The sequence below is a fragment of the Eretmochelys imbricata genome, chromosome 19, assembly GCF_965152235.1.
Source record: "Eretmochelys imbricata isolate rEreImb1 chromosome 19, rEreImb1.hap1, whole genome shotgun sequence".
NCBI classification, from domain to species: Eukaryota; Metazoa; Chordata; order Testudines; family Cheloniidae; genus Eretmochelys; species Eretmochelys imbricata.
The window spans coordinates 19,706,180-19,728,290 of NC_135590.1; the positions used below are offsets into that span (position 1 = coordinate 19,706,180).

General features: G+C 43.8%; 1 protein-coding gene across 2 annotated transcripts in view; it reads right to left on the reverse strand.

The window, feature by feature from the left end:
- The window catches only part of KDM1A (lysine demethylase 1A), a 185,349-nt gene that overhangs the window by 49,371 nt on the left and 113,867 nt on the right, over positions 1–22,111 (reverse strand). For both annotated transcript variants that reach the window (XM_077838122.1, XM_077838121.1), the window contains 2 exons: positions 21,838–21,972; positions 16,266–16,339 (listed from right to left, as the gene is read on the reverse strand). In XM_077838122.1, coding sequence (XP_077694248.1) covers positions 16,266–16,339; positions 21,838–21,972 — 209 coding nt within the window. The remainder of the gene's footprint in view (positions 1–16,265; positions 16,340–21,837; positions 21,973–22,111) is intronic.

The following is a 22,111-nucleotide window of genomic DNA, read 5'->3' on the forward strand; positions in this document are numbered from 1 at the left end:
CCCCCCCAGATGTTCTGGTTTAACTTGGTTTTAAACTTGGAGAGTGGTCAGTTTGGATGAGCTATTACCAGCAGGAGAGTGAGTCTGTGTGTGTATGGGTGTGGGTTTTTGGAGGGGGGTGAGGGAGTGAGAGAACCTGGATTTGTGCAAGAAATGGCCTAACTTCATTATCATGCACATTGTGTAAAGAGTTGTCACTTTGGATGGGCTATCACCAGCAGGAGAGTGAATCTGTGTGGGGGGGTGGAGGGTGAGAAAACCTGGATTTGTGCTGGAAATGGCCTAACCTGTTGCTCACTTTAGATAAGCTATTACCAGCAGGACAGTGGGGTGGGAGGAGGTATTGTTTCATATTCTCTGTGTATATATAAAGTCTGCTGCAGTTTCCACGGTATGCATCTGATGAAGTGAGCTGTAGCTCACGAAAGCTCATGCTCAAATAAATTGGTTAGTCTCTAAGGTGCCACAAGGACTCCTTTTCTTTTTGCGAATACAGACTAACACGGCTGTTACTCTGAAACCTGTCATTATGCAAGGCACTGCATTTAGCCGTATGGAGTGGAAATCTATCAACTGCATGAAAAAACTTGCACAGATACAGACAGACATCATCTTCCTTTCCAAATGCAAACAGATGGACATCGTACCAAAAGGACTGAAGGTAAAAAATCCATTACAATCTACATACCACACAGACTATGCTGACAGCTTGTGCCACACGCTCTCAAAGAAACTGCGGAATCACCTGATCAACATCCTCTACAGCAAACAGGGAAAGATTAAGAATGAGCTCTCAAAAATGGATACTCTCATAAAAAACCAACCTTCCACACAAACTTCCTCGTGGCTGGATTTTACTAAAACTAGACAAGCCATTTACAACGCACACTTTGCTTCTCTACAAAAGAAAAAGGACACTAAACTTTCTAAACTACTACATGCTACAAGGGGCCACAGCAATGGTTCCCTCAACCCACCTAGCAATATTGTTAACCTATCCAACTATACTCTCAGCCCAGCAGAAGCAGCTGTTCTATCTCGGGGCCTCTCCTTCTGCCCCTCCACTCCCACGAACATGATACAGTTCTGTGGTGACCTAGAATCCTATTTTCGACGTCTCCGACTCAAGGAATATTTCCAAAATACCTCTGAACAACATACTAATCCACAGAGGTCTCCCTACCAACACTACAGAAAGAAGGATTCTAGGTGGACTCCTCCTGAAGGTCGAAACAGCAGACTGGACTTCTACATAGAGTGCTTCCGCCGACGTGCACGGGCTGAAATTGTGGAAAAGCAGCATCACTTGCCCCATAACCTCAGCCATGCGGAATGCAATGCCATCCACAGCCTCAGAAACAACTCTGACATCATAATCAAAAAGGCTGACAAAGGAGGTGCTGTTGTCATCATGAATAGGTCGGAATATGAACAAGAGGCTGCTAGGCAGCTCTCCAACACGAGTTTCTACAAGCCATTACCCTATGATCCCACTGAGAGTTACCAAAAGCAGCTACAGCATTTGCTCAAGAAACTTCCTGAAAAAGCACAAGATCAAATCCGCACAGACACACCCCTGGAACCCCGACCTGGGATATTCTATCTGCTACCCAAGATCCATAAACCTGGAAATCCTGGGCGCCCCATCATCTCAGGCATTGGCACCCTGACAGCAGGATTGTCTGGCTATGTAGACTCCCTCCTCAGGCCCTATGCTACCAGCACTCCCAGCTACCTTCGAGACACCACTGACTTCCTGAGGAAACTTCAGTCCATCGGTGATCTTCCTGATAACACCATCCTGGCCACTATGGATGTAGAAGCCCTCTACACCAACATTCCACACAAAGATGGACTACAAGCCGTCAGGAACACTATCCCCGATAATGTCACGGCTAACCTGGTGGCTGAACTTTGTGACTTTGTCCTTACCCATAACTATTTCACATTTGGGGACAATGTATACCTTCAGATCAGCGGCACTGCTATGGGTACCCGCATGGCCCCACAGTATGCCAACATTTTTATGGCTGATTTAGAACAACGCTTCCTCAGCTCTCGTCCCCTAAAGCCCCTACTCTACTTGCGCTACATTGATGACATCTTCATCATCTGGACCCATGGAAAAGAAGCCCTTGAAGAATTCCACCATGATTTCAACAATTTCCATCCCACCACCAACCTCAGCCTGGTCCAGTCCACACAAGAGATCCACTTCCTGGACACTACAGTGCTAATAAACAATGGTCACATAAACACCACCCTATACCGGAAACCTACTGACCGCTATTCCTACCTGCATGCCTCCAGCTTTCACCCTGACCACACCACACGATCCATCGTCTACAGCCAAACTCTGCGATACAACCGCATTTGCTCCAACCCCTCAGACAGAGACAAACACCTACAAGATCTCTGTCAAGCTTTCTTACAACTACAATACCCACCTGCGGAAGTAAAGAAACAGATTGATAGAGCCAGAAGAGTTCCCAGAAGTTACCTACTACAGGACAGGCCTAACAAAGAAAATAACAGAACTCCACTAGCCGTCACCTTCAGCCCCCAACTAAAACCCCTCCAACGCATTATTAAGGATCTACAACCTATCCTAAAGGATGACCCAACACTCTCAGAAATCTTGGGAGACAGGCCAGTCCTTGCCTACAGACAGCCCCGCAACCTGAAGCAAATACTCACCAACAACCACATACCACACAACAGAACCACTAACCCAGGAACTTATCCTTGCAACAAAGCCCGTTGCCAATTGTGCCCACATATCTATTCAGGGGACACCATCACAGGGCCTAATAACATCAGCCACACTATCAGAGGCTCGTTCACCTGCACATCCACCAATGTGATTTATGCCATCATGTGCCAGCAATGCCCCTCTGCCATGTACATTGGTCAAACTGGACAGTCTCTACGTAAAAGAATAAATGGACACAAATCAGATGTCAAGAATTATAACATTCATAAACCAGTCGGAGAACACTTCAATCTCTCTGGTCACGCAATCACAGACATGAAGGTCGCTATCTTAAAACAAAGAAACTTCAAATCCAGACTCCAGCGAGAAACTGCTGAATTGGAATTCATTTGCAAATTGGATACTATTAATTTAGGCTTAAATAGAGACTGGGAGTGGCTAAGTCATTATGCAAGGTAGCCTATTTCCTCTTGTTTTTTCCTACCCCCCCCCCCCAGATGTTCTGGTTTAACTTGGTTTTAAACTTGGAGAGTGGTCAGTTTGGATGAGCTATTACCAGCAGGAGAGTGAGTCTGTGTGTGTATGGGGGTGGGTTTTTGGAGGGGGGTGAGGGAGTGAGAGAACCTGGATTTGTGCAGGAAATGGCCTAACTTCATTATCATGAACATTGTGTAAAGAGTTGTCACTTTGGATGGGCTATCACCAGCAGGAGAGTGAATTTGTGTGGGGGGGTGGAGGGTGAGAAAACCTGGATTTGTGCTGGAAATGGCCTAACCTGTTGCTCACTTTAGATAAGCTATTACCAGCAGGACAGTGGGGTGGGAGGAGGTATTGTTTCATATTCTCTGTGTATATATAAAGTCTGCTGCAGTTTCCACGGTATGCATCTGATGAAGTGAGCTGTAGCTCACGAAAGCTCATGCTCAAATAAATTGGTTAGTCTCTAAGGTGCCACAAGGACTCCTTTTCTTTTTAGGTTTCTACAATTATTCCCAAATCAAGCATTATAAACGTAGTAAATTCTAAATTTACCCTTAACTCCAAAATCCCAATACGCAGAGTTAAAAAATGCACAGTGTACTCACACAATCTTCCCCTATAGCAATGCCATGCCTTATCAATATGAGAGACACATTTCAGTGTATTTTGTCCAAAATTGAAATGGATTTGAAAAAAAGACACATTTGATTATTTTTTCCCCTTGTGTTATTACGGGGCAGTCCCAGACCCAGTTGCTCTTACTCTCCTCTCTGCTGAGCAGACTTGGTACAATTGGACAGCTTTTGAAATGGGAGATTTAGGATTAATGTTATTGTCTACCGTTATTTTTCATATCTAAAAGTTTCTGTCAGCTGAGGCTGGTGCATAAAAATCTTCATAGGAATGCATGGAGAATTGCCCTCTTAAAATGAGAAGTCTTCCACTATTTTCAATGGGAACATGTCCACAGCAAGCCTCAGTTAAGATGCTCTCATTCAAAATGGTTCTGATTACCATTGTTCCGGGGGGGTGGGGGGGGGGAGCCAGCCATCTTTACTAAGACCTGCCTATAGCCTCTGTCCCATCGAGAACAAAGGAGGATGGATGCCCCTCTCAAGAGATCCACCCAACTGTGGAGAAGTTATGAGCTCACTCTTTTGAGAACAATGAGCAATGTGGGCCAATTTGAAAAATGGCTGTTTATTATGGAATTTTCTATAGCAGAACATGATTCGTCAGCCCTTACTGAAGGAGAAACTTTCAATTATGAAGAATGGCTGAAAAATAATCAATAATCCTGAAAATAAATTCTTCAAAATGTAGCCCATGTGAGATCTCACTCAGTTAACTATAAATGAGCTTAGGCTGTAAGCTCTCTGGGGCAGGGACCATCTCTGTCCTGTGTTTCTACAATACCTAGTCCAGTGAGGTCCTGGTCCACGACTAGGACTCTAAGATGCTACATTATTACAAATAATAGACGTGTGAAGCATCTGTTTTCTGTTCAGATCTAGGAAAAAAGAGTGCTGAGCTTCTTAAAAGGACCCATTAATTTTAATTCCTAAACTAATTAACCAATTTATTTGTAAATTCTCAGAAAATTCATTCTATACTTAAGAAGAGTAAGTGCTGTAATTTTGAGAAGTACATTCTATATTCTTCATACCTAACCAAGTGTGTGAATCCCAGGTAGGTGCAAAATTCAACTATGGAACCACAAGTAGCAATTCCACAACATGCTGGAATGCAGTTAGCTATCCAATTCATTAGTTGTTCCCTAGATACAGGATGTATTGTGGACCTATATGAACAATGGAAAAACAGAGAGGAGAGATTTACGGAAACTATATTTTCATAATACAAGATGCAAGCAATTTCGGTGTTGGCTTATGGAGAATGGCCTTTCCTTGCAAAGATGAAGGCATTCAACACAAGAAGGAGTTAAGATAACAGGCTCAGGCTGAGCAAAGAATTCAACTGAAAGAAGCTTGAGCAAAGAGGCTGGAAGGACTGTGTGGGCAAGACGGGAGGGAGAGTGGTACTGTGTCAAAAATGGCATTACCTGTTTCTGTGTGACTAACAACTCAGAAGCAAATGATGTTGAATGCTTATAGATCAACGTCCTAACAGATAAAGCACAAGATGGGGTACTAGTTGGTGTCTGCTGCAGGACACCAAACACCACTAGAGAACAGGATGACAGACTCCTTTGGCACCTATCTATAATTAAGGCTAAGATTATGTCACGGAGGTCATGGATTCTGCGACTTCCAGAGACCTCCGGGATACTGATCTTGCTGTTGCAGTGGGTCAGGAGCTTGGGGAATGTCGGAAGTATAATTGGTGGGCAAGATGACATAAGCAGGAGGTTGGGGAACCAGAACTATCTGGGTCAGAAGGCAGCGATCAAGATGACCCTCACTCTGTCCAGTTGGAACTTGCATAGAACTTGTGGCAGAAGTGACAGCAGAAGGAAGGCATAGTTGAACTGGTCTGACCTGGTAAGAAGCAGAGCATCACAATGGGAGCAGTGACCTAGGGCTCTTCTGAAACAATATGGGGTGCAATCGTTGTCTGAGAAGCGAATACATCTCTAGTTTGGGTTCCCCACAGAGTGAAAAACGTTGTGCAGCATCATGTTACAAAGTTGTCACTCGTGGTCAAGTGCGAGGTGTCTGCTGAGGAAGTCTGCTTCCCCAGAAGGTAGGCTACTGACAGGGTGATGTGATTGCTGACACACAAATTCCAGAGGCTGTCTGCTTCTGCGCACAGGGAGGCAGATCTTGCTCCCCCTTGCTTGTTGATGTAGAAGTCAGTCGTAGTGTCAGACTTTACAGTGATATGGTGAAAGCAGATGAATAGGAGAAAAGACTCGCACATCCTCCATTCTGCCCACAGTTCCAGGATACTGATGTACATCCTGGATTCTAAGATGTCCACACCCTTTGTTCATGTGGGCTCTTCAGCCTACCAAGGATACATCCATAATGATGGCTCTGTCCGGAGAGGACGGAAGGGGATAAAGGGAACCCCCATGCATGGGTATTTGTCCACCACAGGAGGGAGGACAAAACTCGGTCAGAACTGTCACCATGCTTGACGGCAACTAAGGTGGAGTCTTGTGAATGGTTGACATAAGTGCACGATGCCATGTGGCCAAATAGGGAGAGAGATGCTTTGACCAGCATCCAAGGGTAGTTTATGATGTGAGTTATGATGTTATTCATGCTCTGGAACCTGTCCATGGGTGGGTAGGCTCTTGTGGTGATAGAATTCAAGGCTGCCCTGATAAAGTCCAGAGATTGGGCGGGGGAGGGGGACAGATTTATCAGTGCTTATGCTGTCTCTCAGTGAAGAGAGAGGAGAGACAGCATCAGAGAGGTTCTACCCTCTTGGTAGGATTTAGCAGCAAGGAGCCAGTTGTTGAGGTATGGGAAGACAAGAAGGGTGGAACGTCTGAGGAGAGCCGCTACAACTAAGAATACATTGGTAAAGACTCAGGGAGGCCGCTATACCAAAGGGGAGTAATTCTGTACTGAAAATGGTCAGAACCTACCATAAAACTAAGAAAACATCTGTGGGGGAAAGACGGTGAATACCTAGGTGAACATAGGAGTCCTTCATATTGAGAGCCCATGAACCACATGCCCTTTTCTAAAGATGGAATTATTGCTGCCAATGTCACCATGTGAAATCTGAGTTCACAAAAGAAGTGGCTGAGATGGCAGAGATCAAGTATTGGTTTCCAACCACCATTCTTTTTGGGCATTAGGAAGTAGTCAAGTAGAATCCTTTCCCTTGATATTGTGGAGGAATGTGTTCTATTATTTCTCACTGCAGTAGGGAACTGACCTTGAGTGAGAATATTCTTGTGAGTGTGGTCCCTGAAGGTGGATGGGGTTGGAGGAGGTAGGGATGCAAACTCTATCATATAGTCGAGTGGATGACGTTCAGCACCCATTTGTCCATTGTTATTTCAACAGCTGGAGTGCAAAGGAGTGCTAGTCTGCCCCCAAGTACTACACTGGGGGGCGCTGAGCTTAGTGATTTGTGGCTCTCAAGCTCCAGCCAAAAATATTGTCAAGCCAGAGGCTGAGATTGAGATGCTAAGCCTGTTGCGGAGGATGTAGGGAAACGGGACTTCTGAACCCTCTGCCTCTTACGTGGTGGTTCATAGGGTCTCGGATGGACACACTGCTGAGCTGTATACCTCCATTTGGATGATGTGTGATGAAACTTCCTCTTAGGGGCAGCTGTGTCTATCCCCAGTGATTGAAGTAATTGACCCTGGAGTCCTTCAGGGTATGCAGGGACTCACTTGTATTCTCACTGAAGGGGTGCGATTCATCGAAGGGGAGGTCCTCAATGGTATTCTGGACCTCGGTAGGGAACCCTGAGGCACAGAGTCATGACTCCCTGTGAACAATGAAAGCAACAGCCATGGCTCTAGAGAAGGTAGTGGCAGCATCAACAGCAGATTGGAGGGTGGTCATGGCTATCAGTTGCCTTCATCTATCAGAGTTTGGAAACAAGCTCTGTCCTGTTGCAGTAGGCTGCTGGTGAACTCAAACTTGGGATAGTTCATGAACCAGTAACGCCTGAAATTGATGAGTTGTAGCTCACGAAAGCTTATGCTCAAATAAATTTGTTAGTCTCTAAGGTGCCACAAGTCCTCCTTTTCTTGTTGCCTTAAATTGACTATCCTGAACTGGAGGCTGGCCCACGAAAAGACCTTCATTCCCAGCAGATCCAAACATTTACCCTCCCTGCCCACAGGAGTAGACTGGGGATGCAGTCGTCTGGATCTTTCCAAAGCAGCCTGGGCCACCAATGAACTGGGAGCTGGGTCAGAGAACAAAAATTCACACCCTTAGCCAATATACAACGTTTTTCTGCCCTGTTGGGCTAGGAGCCCAGGTGGCATAGGTGGGCCAAACTGTCCTAGCCAGCTGCAGAATGGTTTCATTAAACAGGGAGAGCTATTATGTTGGATCCAGAGGCATGCAGAATGTCCAAGAGTTTGTGTTGGGAGTCTTGGATCTCCTCCAAGGAATCTGAAGTTCTCCAGCAACTCTGTGGAGAAGGTCTTGGAACTACCTGAAGTCATCGGTAGGGCAAGAGGATGCAAATGTCACCACCTCATCTGGAGATGATGATAGCAGTCCTCCTGTTGGTTTAGGCAGAAGCACCAGAACTGCAGTATAGGAGATCTGAGGGGAGACAAGAGGGGATTCCCTAACAGACCAGATTGAATCTGCAGGGGGCTACTAGTCCCAAGGTCCCCAATATGCCCAGTAGGAGGGGTCAATTGTGACTGGGGTACTAGTGGCTCTGAGTTAGATGAGGCAGAGGTGGGTCCCAGGGTCATGCGGGCCTTTTAGTAGTGGATAAGGGCAGTACAAAAGGTGGCTGATTCAGGTTCCAGTGGCATTAGAGGGCAGGTGTATTCTGCGTATGGGAGGGGTGATCAGCTCTGTCCTGCAGCAGTCTCTCTTGGGAGAGATATTATCCCCAATAGGTCCCAACAGAGGAGAGATATCCAGTAGTGTGGCAACAGATTCAGATCTTCGTGATGGAAGAGGGACTCTGGGTGCCCAGACTGTCTGAGGCAATAAGGAGGGTGGTAACTGGTGATGATTGGACTGTCTTGGTGCTGATGGATCCTGGGTTTCGGAGGAGCCAGGTGTGATTGGTTCCCCTGGGCTGCCTCCTGGAACTGGGATGCCACTGCGCCCCCTGACCCACCAGCCTGGGCGCCCTCTCACACTGGACTTCTGTGACAAACTGCAAAGCCCTCCAGCCTACACTTTCACCAGCATACATACAGGTAAGGACAGAGCCGCTGCAGTTACATGCAGGCTCTCTGACCAGCCCCTACATAAGAAGGCTACAGTTAAGGCAACTCCCAGCTCCCCAGGCATGCACCCCTTCTGGAATATAAAGCCAAAATTACACAGTCTTGCACTGCACAGGGAACTTGTACAGCGTAAGCTCAAAAAATTCACCCTTCCCCCCCTGCCCCCCCAATGTGGAGTGGTATATGCAACAGCCTTTGCCCCCGAGTTATTCTCTCACACTTCACTCCAATTCACTGGTTGAGATAAAGCAAAAGCAAGTTTATTAACTACAAAATATAGATTTTAAGTAGGGCTAGCAAGCAATAAAAAAAATTAATTGCACGGTTAATCGCACTGTTAAACAATAATAGAATACCATTTAAATAGTTCTGGATATTTTCAAATATATTGATTTCAATTACAACACAGAATGCAAAATGTACAGCGCTCACTTTATATTTATTTTTCATTACAAATATTTGCACTGTAAAAAACAAAAGAAATAGTATTTTACAATTCACCTAATACAAGTACCGTAGTGCAATCTCTTTATAATGAAAGTTGAACTTACAAATGTAGAATTATGTACAAAAATAACTGCATTCAAAAATAAAAAACAAATGTAAAACTTTAGAGCCTACAAGCCCACTCAGTCCTATTTCTTGTCCAGGCAATCGCTCAGACAAACAAATTTGTTTACATGTATAGGAGCTAATGCTGCCCACTTCTTGTTTACAATGTCACCTGAAAGTGAAAACAGATGCTCGCATGGCATTGTTGTAGCCTGCGTCGCAAGATATTTATGTGCCAGATGCACTAAAAATTTGTATGTTCCTTCATGCTTCAATCATCATTCCGGAAGACGTGTGTCCATGCTGGTAACAGGTTCTGCTCGATAACCATCCAAAGCAGTGCGGATCAATGCATGTTCATTTTCATCATCTGAGTCAGATGCTACAGCAGAAGTTTGATTTTCTTTTTTGGTGGTTCAGGTTCTGTAGTTTCCCCATCGGAGTGTTGCTCTTGTAAGACTTCTGAACGCAAGCTCTACACTTTGTCCCTCTCGGATTTTGGAAGGCACTTCAGATTCTTAAACCTTAGGTCAAATGCTGTAGCTATCTTTAGAAATCTCACATTTGTACCTTCTTTGCGTTTTGTCAAATCTGCTGTGAACGTGTTCATAACATGAACCTGTGCTGGGTCATCCTCAGAGACTGCTATAACATGAAATATATGGCAGAACGTGGGTAAAACAGAACAGGAGATATACAGTTCTCCCCCAAGGAGTTCCATCACAAATGTAATTAACTCATTTTTTAATGAGCATTATCAGCATGGAAGCAAGTCCTCTGGAATGGTGGCTGAAGCATGAAGGGGCATATGAATGTTTAGCACATCTGGCACAAATACCTTACAATGCCGGCTACAAAAGTGCCATGAGAACGCCTGCTCTCGCTTTCAGGTGACGTAAATAAGCAGCAGGCAACTTTATCTTCCCTAAACGAAAAACTTGTTTGTCTTGGTGACTGGCTGAACAAGAAGTAGGACTGAGTGGACTTGTAGGCTCTAAAGCTTAACATTGTTTTGTTTGAGTGCAGTTATGTCACTAAAATCTACATTTGTAAGTTGCACTTTCATCATAAAGAGATTGCACCACAGTACCTGTATGAGGTGAACTGAAAAATACTATTTCTTTTGTTTGCCATTTTTACAGTGCAAATATTTGCTTACTTTATAGTGTTGTTGTTTTAATACAATCTACTTTGTATACTGTGTTTTAACTGAAATTAATGTATTTGAAAATGTAGAAAAACACCCACAAATATTTAATACATTTCAGTTGGTAGTCTACTGTTTAACAGTACAATTACAACTGCAATTAATCATGATTAACTTTTTTAAATCACGATTAATTTTTTTGAGTTCATCGTGTGAGTTAACTGCGATTAATGGACAGCCCTAATTTTAAGTGATTATAAATAAGACAAGATTTAATCATGAGTATTTTCAGTAAAAGTCATGAACAGGTCATGGGCAAAAAATTCAATATCAAGGCCCCACAACCTGTCCATGACTTTTACTGAAAATAGTCATGATTGAATCTTGGAGGGGTCCACTGCAGGGGATGGGGGAGGAAAGTTGGGTGCCCACTGCACGGGAAGAACCAAAGAGGCCCACCACCACTCTGGGCCCTGCTGGGGGAGAGGGAGCCCCAGCAGGCCTGCTGCCTCTCCAGCCGCTGCCAGGAGGGGGAGTCCTGGGGCCAGCTGCATTGGCAGCTGTCCGGGGCTGCCAGAGCTGCCGCCGGTGCGGCTGGCTGTGAGACCACCCAGGTAGCTGGCTGCAGAGCTGCTCTAGCAACTGCCCGTGTGGCTGTCCCCAGGGCTGACTGAGCAGCTGGCTCTGTGGCCAGATGCTTGGGCGGCCCTGGGGTCAGCCACACTGACTGCTGCAGAAATTACAGAGGTCACAGGAAATCACAGAATCTGTGACTTCCACAACCTCCATGAGAGACGTGGAGTTCTAATTCTAAATGATAGCAAACAGATCAAAGCAGATTACCTAGCAAATAAATAAAAAACGCAAATTAAGCTTAATATACTAAATAGATTGGATATGAATAGGAGATTCTCACCCTAAGAGACGATACAAGCAGTCCGCAGATTCTTAAGGGGCAAACTGCACTTGCTTTACAGCTTGGAATCCCCAAGTGTCTCATTCACAGGCTAGAAATCCCTTTAGCCTGGGTCCAGCAACAGTCTTTGTTCCTTGTGTGGGGAGCAAACACCACCAGATGATGCCACTCCCTGCCTTATGCATCTCTTGCATATGGCAGGAACCCTTTATTACCAAAGCTTGGTTCCCAGACTAGTCTGTGGAAAAATACTGACATCCCAAGATGGAGTCTAGAGACATGGTTAGGGTTAGGGTCATGTCCTTGTAGAGTCATAGCAGCCATTACTTGGAGGCTGTCTGTAGCATTCGCAGGAAGGTGCCGCAAGTGGGAGATAAACTTCTCCTAAGGCCTACTTTTTTTCCCCAATGGCCCATTGCCGTGAATAGGCTCTTCCCCACCCACTATTTAGACTGAAAACATCTTGTCTAGTCGGTGTTACCCAGGTGTAACTACATTTGAAATACAGAGTCAATATTCATAACTTCAGATACAAATAAGAACCAATCCCTGTAGCAAACCTTGTTGCCTACTCTGTCCCCATATCTACTCTAGCGACACCAGAGGACCCAACCACCTCAGCCACACCATCAGGGGCTCATTCACTTGCACATCTACTAAATGTGATATATGCCATCACGTGCCAGCAATGCCCCTCTGCAATGTACATTGGCCAAACCAGACAATCCCTACGTAAAAGAATAAATGGACACAAATCGGACATCAGGAATGGTAACATACAAAAGTCAGTAGGAGAACACTTCAGTCTCTCTGGACATTCTATAACAGGTTTAAAAGTAGCTATACTTGAACAAAAATCTTCAGAAACAGACTTCAAAGACAAACTGCAGAACTAAAATTCATTTGCAAATTTAAGACCATTAATTTTGACTTGAATAGGGACTGGCTAGCTCATTACAAAAGCAGCTTTGTCTCTCCTGGAATTGACACCTCCTCATCAATTATTGGGAGTGGACTACATCCACCCTGATCAAATTGGCCCTGTCAACACTGGTTCTCCACTTATGAGGTAACTCCCTTCTCTTCATGTGTCAGTATATAATGCCTGCATCTGTAATTTTCAGTCCATGCATCTGAAGAAATGGTATTCTACCCACAAAAGCTTATGCCCAAATAAATCTGTTAGTCTTTCAGGTGCCACTGGACTCCTTATTCCATTGACTGTGTATCTTAGCTAAGTTAATGGAGAACAGACTCCATAAATATTTTCATAGATTTTAAATACCATTATGATCATCTAGTCTGACATCCTGCTCAATACAGACCGAAGAATTTGTAGGGTATAAACACAAAGGAATGAGAAATTATTTAGGATGGGTCAAAGAGGCATGAGCTCAGAGAATGGGATGAAGTTGAGAAAGAATGAATTAGGCTAAGTAGGAACAAATATTTAAGTGAAAGATCTTTTACATTGTAGAAAAGTCTTCCAAAATAGAGAGCAGGTCCTATAAGTTGGGACAATTCACACCTGTAGGGACGAAGCAGTCAAGGATATAATGGAGTGCATATTCCTGCATGTGCCTCAGTGAGATGGACTGGCTGGAATGGTAAATGAATTAGTGGGAAATAACTGCAAATAAACAGGAGGCAAGGAGAAGCAAAATAGAGACCTGAAAATGAGGAAAACAAACAAAGGTAGGTGCACAATGGGCAAGTACAAAAGCATGTACAGCACCATACAAGAAAACAAAAACCCAACTCAAACACCACCACTGGGGATCCCTAATTAATGGGGATTTCAGATCTTTTAAAAGATTATCTGGATCAGGCATTAATGGAATTAGTTATACAGTAGAACCTCAAAGATACGATCACCAGAGTTACAGACTGACCGGTCAACCAGACCCCATGTGGAACCGGAAGTAAGCAATCAGGCAGCAGCAAAAACATACACATACACACACAAAACCACCAGCAAATACTGTACTGTGCCTGTATTGCATCATAAAGGTAGGCACATCTGTGCTGCCTGTCCCCACCCCCACCCCCTACTCGCCACATGGCGGGCAGCCACTTATAGGTAGGAAGTGAAGATGCTAAGTTTCACAGGCACCGCTGTGAGCCCCTGAGCAGGCAGAGCAGGAGCAGCGCTGGGGTCTGCACTGCTTTCCTGTTAGCCACCCCCCCTCCTCCATGGCCAGGAGGGGGACAAACTTGCATGCACAGTCTGAACCCAGGAAAGACACTTCCCGAGCTGCTGCTGGAACCTGACCCAGAGCATTTGCTGCTGGAGCTGGAGCCCCGCGCGCTGGAGCAGCAGCTCAGCTGAAAAAAGGCCACAGCCTGCACCATGTGTCCACTGACACCATAGTGCCCCAGGGTACCTCACTCATCACCCTTGCATCCAGGGGGCTAGAACCAGCTGCCTGTGCACACCCCCACTCGCCAGGCTAGGAGGTGAAGACGCTGAAGGTCACTGGCACAGCTGTGAGCCCCCACTTCAGGCAGTCTGCCCTGAGGAGCATCCCATAACGTCTTGGTCAGAATTATGAACATTTCAGAGTTACGAACAACCTCCATTCCTGAGGTGTCTAAGTCTGAGGTTCTACTGTAATAGGGATGATTAATAGGTCACGGTAACTGAGAATGACCTTTCTCCTTTATGAGCCACCTTCTCTGAAACAGAGGAAACTCAGACTTCATACGGGTGCATTTACATAACCAAGTCACTTGGCTAATACAATACAAGCTGAATATCCCTTAGCATTTTTCCAAAAGAGATAAACTCAGACTAAGTCCAGAAGAGACTGCAGTAGAAAGAGAGCCTAAGACATAAGCCCTAGTATCAGAGGCCTGAACTAAAGTAGTGGCCAAGCTCTGCTCTGCTTGCTTGCAAGCTCACAGAACCTGGCAAGAACAGGGCTGGTATTGCAAAAAACACACATATTCCTGAGAAGTGCTTGGCACAGGACACTCGTGCAAACGCATTCCAGAAGGATGGTTCCACAACATCTCCATACCAACACAAAGATAACAGGAACACGCTGACCTCTCAAAGATAAGGTCAGGATGACAGTATGATGGATAGAGATGTTTTGCTCGAACTAACATGTACAAGGTAATGGGTGACAACTAGCCATGTCGGGGGGGGGGGGGGGGAAGAGGAGGATGGTAATACATAACTTAGAGTCATAGAAGATTAGGGTTGGAAGAGTCCAACTCCCTGCTCAAAGCAGGGCCAACCCCAATTAATTCATCCCAGCCAGGGCTTTGTTAAGCCAGGCCTTAAAAACCTCTAAGGAAGGAGATTCCACCACCTCCCTAGGGAACCCATTCCAGTGCTTCACCACCCTCCTAGTGAAATAGCGTTTCCTAATATCCAACCTAGACCTGCCCCACTGCAACTTGAGACCATTGCTCCTTGTTCTGTCATCTGCCACCACTGAGAACAGCCGAGCTCCATCCTCTTTGGAACCCCCCTTGGGGTAGTTGAAGGCTGCTATCAAATCCCCCCCCTCACTCTTCTCTTCTGCAGACTAAGCAAGCCCAGCTCCCTCAGCCTCTTGTATTGGTGCATAAAATGGAGACTCAGAGAGAGTGTCTTTGGCCAGCTTAGGGGATAGTGGAAAGTCTCATCACTGACTGAGTTGCATCCACTGTCACAGGCATACATGTGCTAGTGTAACTGTAGACAATGTTCCGGGGAGCTAGGACCGTACTTTGTCAGCAATAAACCTAACCTAGTGCCTTCGTATCTTAACGGATCTTGCGATAATTGGAGGTGTTCGATCGAGATCTGCTGTGCCAGCTGCCTTCGCAGAGCTGAAGAACACACACAGTCAGACATCTGACTACAGAAACCACCGTGATCATCTAGTCTAGTGGTTCTCAACCAGGGGTACATGTACTCAGAGGTCTTCCAGCAGGTACATCAACTCATCTAGACATTTGCTTAGTTTTACAACAGGCTACATAAAAAGCACTAATGAAGTCATTACAAATTAAAATTTCATACAACTTGTTTATTCTGCTCTATATTACTATATACTGAAATGTAAGTACAATATTTATATTCCAGTTTATTTTATAATGATATGGTAAAAATTAGAAAGTAAGCAATTTTTCAGTAATAGTGTGCTGTGATACTTTTGTATTTTTATGTCGATTTTGTAAGCAAGTAGTTTTAAAATGAGGTAAAACTTGGGGGTACGCAAGACAAATCAGACTCCTGAAAGGAGTACAGTAGTCTAGAAAGGTTGAGAACCACTGATCCAGTCTGACCTCCTGCACTTTGCAGACCACAGAACCTCACCCATCCACTCCTGAAATAGACCCAGAAACTCTGGCTGACTTACTGATGTTCTCAAATCATGATTTAAAAAAAAGATTTCACATTGCAGAGAATCCACTATTTACTTTAGTTTAAACCAACAAGTGACCTGTGCCCCATGCTGCAGAAGAAGGCAAAAAAAATCCAGAGTCTCTGCCAATGTGACCTGGAGGAAAATTCCTTCCTGACCCCAAGTACATCAATGCAATGAGAAACACCAGCCTTCCTGATCGCTCTCCAGCTAGTGTGTGGTGGGTTTTTTATTTTTACCTTGGTGGATTGGCTTCAAGTTCTTGGAGCTTTTCTTCCAGCTTTCCTTGTGTTTCTGCCAACTCATCATACTCCTGATAAAAGGTTAAACAGATTCAGTCAAGTACTAGCTTTAAATTTCTCTTGTTTTTAAATAAAAAACAAGGAGACAGTGAAGTGTCCATAGTAAACTTACTGCCAAATAATGATCACACAAACGCAATGCATATTTTTGTAGTTTCCCCATGAACACAAAAAAGGAAAATATTTTAACACAAAGGATGAGATTTAGATTCTCCAAACTTGTGAAAAGTAAAGTTTTTTATATTAAATGTTTATATTATGGTAGAGCACACAGGCCCCAATAAGAATGGGGTTTGATCCATCTCCCATTGAAGTCACTCATATGTGTTTCAATGGGCACTGAATCAGGCCCCTGGATCCTAAAAGCACTATTAGTTCAGCCACATTTCACACTTGTGACGTCCATTTCTGCAATTAAACAAATACCTTAACACACAAAATCCTACTTTCCTGGATTGTCAGCAAACACTCAGGTCAGAGAATGTGATAAAATCCATTACAGTTCTGGTGGAATGAGATACCAGATGGTTCTCATAGTAACTGGACTCAACAACACCGGATGTGATATATTTTCTATTCTTGTTTCCTTATTAAAGACTTAATTATTTCATTGTTGAATGTATAAAGTGAGATATTTCCAAAGTAAAAGCAAAATAGAAAATACTAAAGCACATGGAGTATACCCAAGTTCAAACCAGAATTTTAAAGGAAGACCTTTATAGACAGCTATTGAGTAATATACTGCATCAACTGATGGGGAAGAACTCATTGCTGGAAGTTATGACTAATGTTCCCTCTAATTTTTTCCATCCATGTGTGGAATGAATTTTGTTATGTGCACCAATATTGAGGTAATGGGCAGATATGTGCCACCAGTAAAAACAAGTATCAGAGGGGTAGCCATGTTAGTCTGGATCTGTAAAAGCGGCAAAGAGTCCTGTGGCACCTTATAGACTAACAGACATACTGGAGCATAAGCTTTCATGGGTGAATACCCACTTTGTCGGATGCATGTAGTGGAAATTTCCAGAGGCAGGCATAAATGTGCAAGCAAGAATCAGGCTCGGGATAGCGAGGTTAGTTCAATCAGGGAGGATGAGGCCCTCTTCTAGCAGTTGAGGTGTGAAAACTGCTTTTGTAGTTGGCGAGCCAGTCACAGTCTGTTTAATCCTGAGCGGATGGTGCCAAATTTGCAAATGAACTGAAGCTCAGCAGTTTCTCTTTGACATCTGGTCCTGAAGTTTTTTTGCTGCAGGATGGCTACCTTTAAATCTGCTATTGTGTGTCCAGGGAGGCTGAAGTGTTCTCCTACAGGTTTTTGTATATTGCCATTCCTAATATCTGATTTGTGTCCATTTATTCTTTTATGTAGGGACTGTCCAGTTTGGCCGATGTACATAGCAGAGGGGCATTGCTGGCACATGATGGCGTATATTACATTGGTGGACGTGCAGGTGAATGAACCGGTGATGGTTTGTGGCTGATCTGGTTAGGTCCAGTGATGGTGTCGCTGGTGTAGATATGTGGGCAGAGTCTATTTTTTTACTGAACAAGAAACCTAGCCTCCAAAAGAACTGATTTACATCTTCAAGAACTGAGGACATCCAGCCTTAATAATGTATACCTTCTTATTAGAAGAGATTCAGAGGCTTCTTGTATGTTTTTCTCTGCCACCACTTCTCTGTATTATCATGAACGTAAGACCAAAGGGAGCTCGTGTAATTCTAATTGGTGAAAATACCAGTTTTGTTATTTGGATCTCGTAGCACTGTCAGTAGGGCACGTGTTAATTTTTTCATCCATGTGTGGAATGAATTTTGCAGTCCCAGATTGTTCCTTAGAACTGAAGTGAGATCTTCCATGTTCCTAGCGTGTCTCCATTTAGTAACTTACATCTCTGCTAGGTCTGGCCACTGAATGTTCTAGAGCAGTGTTCAAGTGATACAGTGATGGGGAGCCAATGATAAGAAACCTAGATCGGTGCATTAGTACACAGTCTTGCAAACTCTCAACAAGGAAGTCTATGCTTCAGAGGGGAAGCTCTTACTGTTTTGCCCTCAAACAACAATTTGGTACCTCTGTTTTCATCAGTTCCCATTCTTTTGAACTAAATCAAACTTTCCCAGCCTCAGGGTACACATTACAGCTATATCTGCAAGCCAAGTGAGGAAGGAACACTGAGGTAAGAAGCACCACTCTTAGCTCTAATATATTTATATACAATCTCATCCTTTCATTGTTCACAGACAGATCCTATACTGTCATATGATCTAAATGGGTTCTCCAGCCCAGATCTGAAGCATCCATTACAATCATGGGGGGGGGAGGGGGGTTGGATATGGATAAAAGTATGGTTGAACAAAGATATGCCCTTCCAAGTATTTGCAAGTTCATTAATGAAGGGATGTCAGAAAATATATTGGAACTGGAAGCAGTGAATGGATGCAATATGGGAACGAATACATTGCTGGGGAGTAACTGGCACTCATCCTTAAATCAAACACATAGACTGTATCAAAAGCCTTATAAAAAATAAGATTTCATGTCTACTCTCTCTTTCCCTCCTACCCACTAGGCCAGTAATTCTGTCAATAAGGAAAATAGGTTGGTTTGGCACGATTTGCTTTTGACAAATCCATGCTGGCCATTCCTTATAACCTATTGTCCTCTAGCTGCTTACAAATTGATTTAATAGTTTGTTCCAACATCTTTCCAGGTATCAAAGTTAGGCTGACCAGTCTATAATTCCCCAGATCCTCTTCACACACACACACCCATAAAAGGAAAAAAAAAAAAAAAAAAGATAGGTTGCCCTTCTCCAGTCCTCTGGGACCTCAGCCATCCTCCATGAGTTCTCAAAGGTAACTGCTTCAGCTAGTTCCTTAAGTACCCTAGGATGAACTTCATCAGGCCCTGCTGACATGAATATATCTAACTTATCTAAATATTTTTTAACCGGTTCTTTCCCTATTTTGGCTGGCATTCCTTCCCCCTTATTGTTAATATTAATTATGTTGAGTATCTGGGTCACCATTAACCTTTTTAGTGATGACTGAAGCAAAATTGGTAATAAACACCTCAGATTTCTTGATATCAACAGTTATTAGCTCTCCTTCCACACTAAATAGAGAACCTTCACTTTCCTTCATCTTTCTCCTTTTCCTAATGTATGTAAAAAAAAAAAAAAAAAAAAACCAACCACCTTCTCTTATTGCCTTTTTTATGTACATTGCATAGGGACTCAGAAGAGTGCTCTAGAAGAGTAGCTGTTTGACAAAGGATGACTTTGGAAAGGTCAAGGTCATAGGACAGGGATCAATCCAAAGTTGCGAAGTTTTCCTGTTTACTCTCTGCTGTTAACTTATTTTTCTTTCCTGTTATACACACTATGAGAAGACCTTGATGACTTATGACTTTTCTTCAAAACTGTTGCACTCTCTTACCAATTGAGGCCACTTTTCCAGAATTAGGGGGGAAAAAAACCACACATTTAAAAATTTTTCTTCTTGCATTTGAGGAACTTTTCTGACAGCCACAGTGGGTGGTAAGTTCCTACCAAAGCAAACTTTTCAGAGAGGGCCCCGTGAAAAGGGGTTGGGGAGGAGGATGGGAAGAGCTCCTGGCACTATATTTCACTACCGTAGCTGAGACTACCAACAATCCAGGAGCTGGGTGGGAGAAAAAAATATTCTAACCTGTTGTGGGATGTCAAGATGGCAGTTTTGTTCACCATGGGTGAAATGGACTAAGAGGCATGCCAAATAATCTTGGCACGTACCATTAGCTTCTCATTTACTGATAAAGCAATTCTGCATTTGTGATGGGGTTCCTAAAATATCGATGAGTCTTTCTTGACACTTAACAGTCCAAAGTCTCTACCACACTGAACAGCAGCTATTGAAAATACTTAAGCGGAAATGAAGTATTCTCTTCTGTAGAGGTTGAAGGATGAGCTGTACCCTAAAGGAAAAGAAGTACTTGTGGCACCTTAGAGACTAACAAATTTATTTGAGCATAAGCTTTTGTGAGCTACAGCTCACTTCATCAGATACTGTAGCTCACGAAAGCTTATGCTCAAATAAATTTGTTAGTCTCTAAGGTGCCATAAGTACTCCTTTTCTTTTTGCGAATACAGACTAACATGGCTGCTACTCTGAAACCTGTCCTAAAGGAAAAGGGCATCCTCAAGATCACTATCACCCCTCTCATCAGTATCTATTTCCAGCAACTCTTTCCTAACCCACAGGAGTGGGGGGACAAATCTAGGAGAAAAGCATAAGACTAATTATAGGAAGTGGAGGAGTAACATTGCCCTGGTTTCTTGATTATCCTCTTGACCCTGACTCCCTAAACTGAGGAAGAGGAGGGCACGAGAGCTAATATACTATGGAACATAATCAAACTGGTAATTGTGGGAACTTGAACAGATTAAACTCCACATAGTATGAGAAAAGCCAGGGGGAAGGTTTTTAAAGTTCTATGAATAAGATGGGGAGCCTATTTTCTGAGATTTGGGAAACTATAAAGTTTCCCATAACTTCATCTGTGATGGATTTGGAGGTGTGCCCTAAAGCTATTAAATCTAAGCTTCCCTTCAGGAAAAGATTGAAAGGGAGTAATGAATATGTCTAAAATCTAAATGAGAGAAGTGACGGGGACTGCTCACTGGTTCTCACACCAGATGCTGATGAAGTAGGACAGACACAGTTTGGATCCAAGGACTACTCTGGAATTAATGGAATCAGGGGAACCACCTCAGTTCTCAAGACTAGATCTAATGCACCTCAGTTTCAAGGCCTTCAGACTCATTCACGATTACTCCTGGTGCTACTTACAAGATGATTCCAAACATAAGCCGAGGGAGCATTCTGTCGCCTGGTCAGAGGTCCTGTAGTGCCACAATGTATTGAGCCAGGAGGATGTCAATGACTGGATCTAAAGAGCACTCAGGCTGCTTCACAAGTATTTGGATTCTACAGGAGCAAAACTGGAGGAATCCAATTCCTAGGCCCAAGCAGGGAGCACCAAAGGACAAATCACTCATCAAGCTGAAAGAGCCAATCTGGCATAAATGGAGCCATATTCAGGCAGGTGAGCCTCTCGCAACCTCTGCAAGTTTCTTTCAAATTTATCAATCACTGACATTTTGGCCTTACAGGAAACAAATCTCTTCGAACATGAACTTTTTCTTTCCAGACTGCCATCTCAACATGCACAGTAGTTGGATGCCTGTTTTGGACAGTGTCCAACAGTGCCAAAGCTGAACTGTGATCTAAAACTGGACTAATTCCTCAACACGTTTATGTTGTGACAGGAGCTCATGCGGTCCCATTATCACTTTCCAGAAGGCTCTAACAAAGGGAACATGCACGTGAACATTTCAGAGCAGTTTCACACAGGCAGTTCTTCAAAAGCGTACCTGACACAATTTTACATAATCAGGTTGTCGTTCAGATTTTAAAGACAAAAGTTTGTAGACTGAAACCCTTGTATTTATGGCATTCCTTACCTTGCAGAGAGCAGTAAGATCTCGGTGTTTGCTTTTCACAAGGAACTCTGCAGTAATATCCCGAGGTGGTTTTACTTCAGATGCCTCCTTATACTGCTGATGGAGCTCTTTAATCTTCTCTTTTAAATTCACCATCTGGGAAGAGGGAAGGGGAAAAAAGGGAGATTTTGTAACATTTACAGTGAAAATAAGAATTCTGCCTCAAAAACAGTCACACCACTGGCGGCACTTCCCCCCTTATTATAAGGGATGTTGCTTATGTCAAATTGCACCT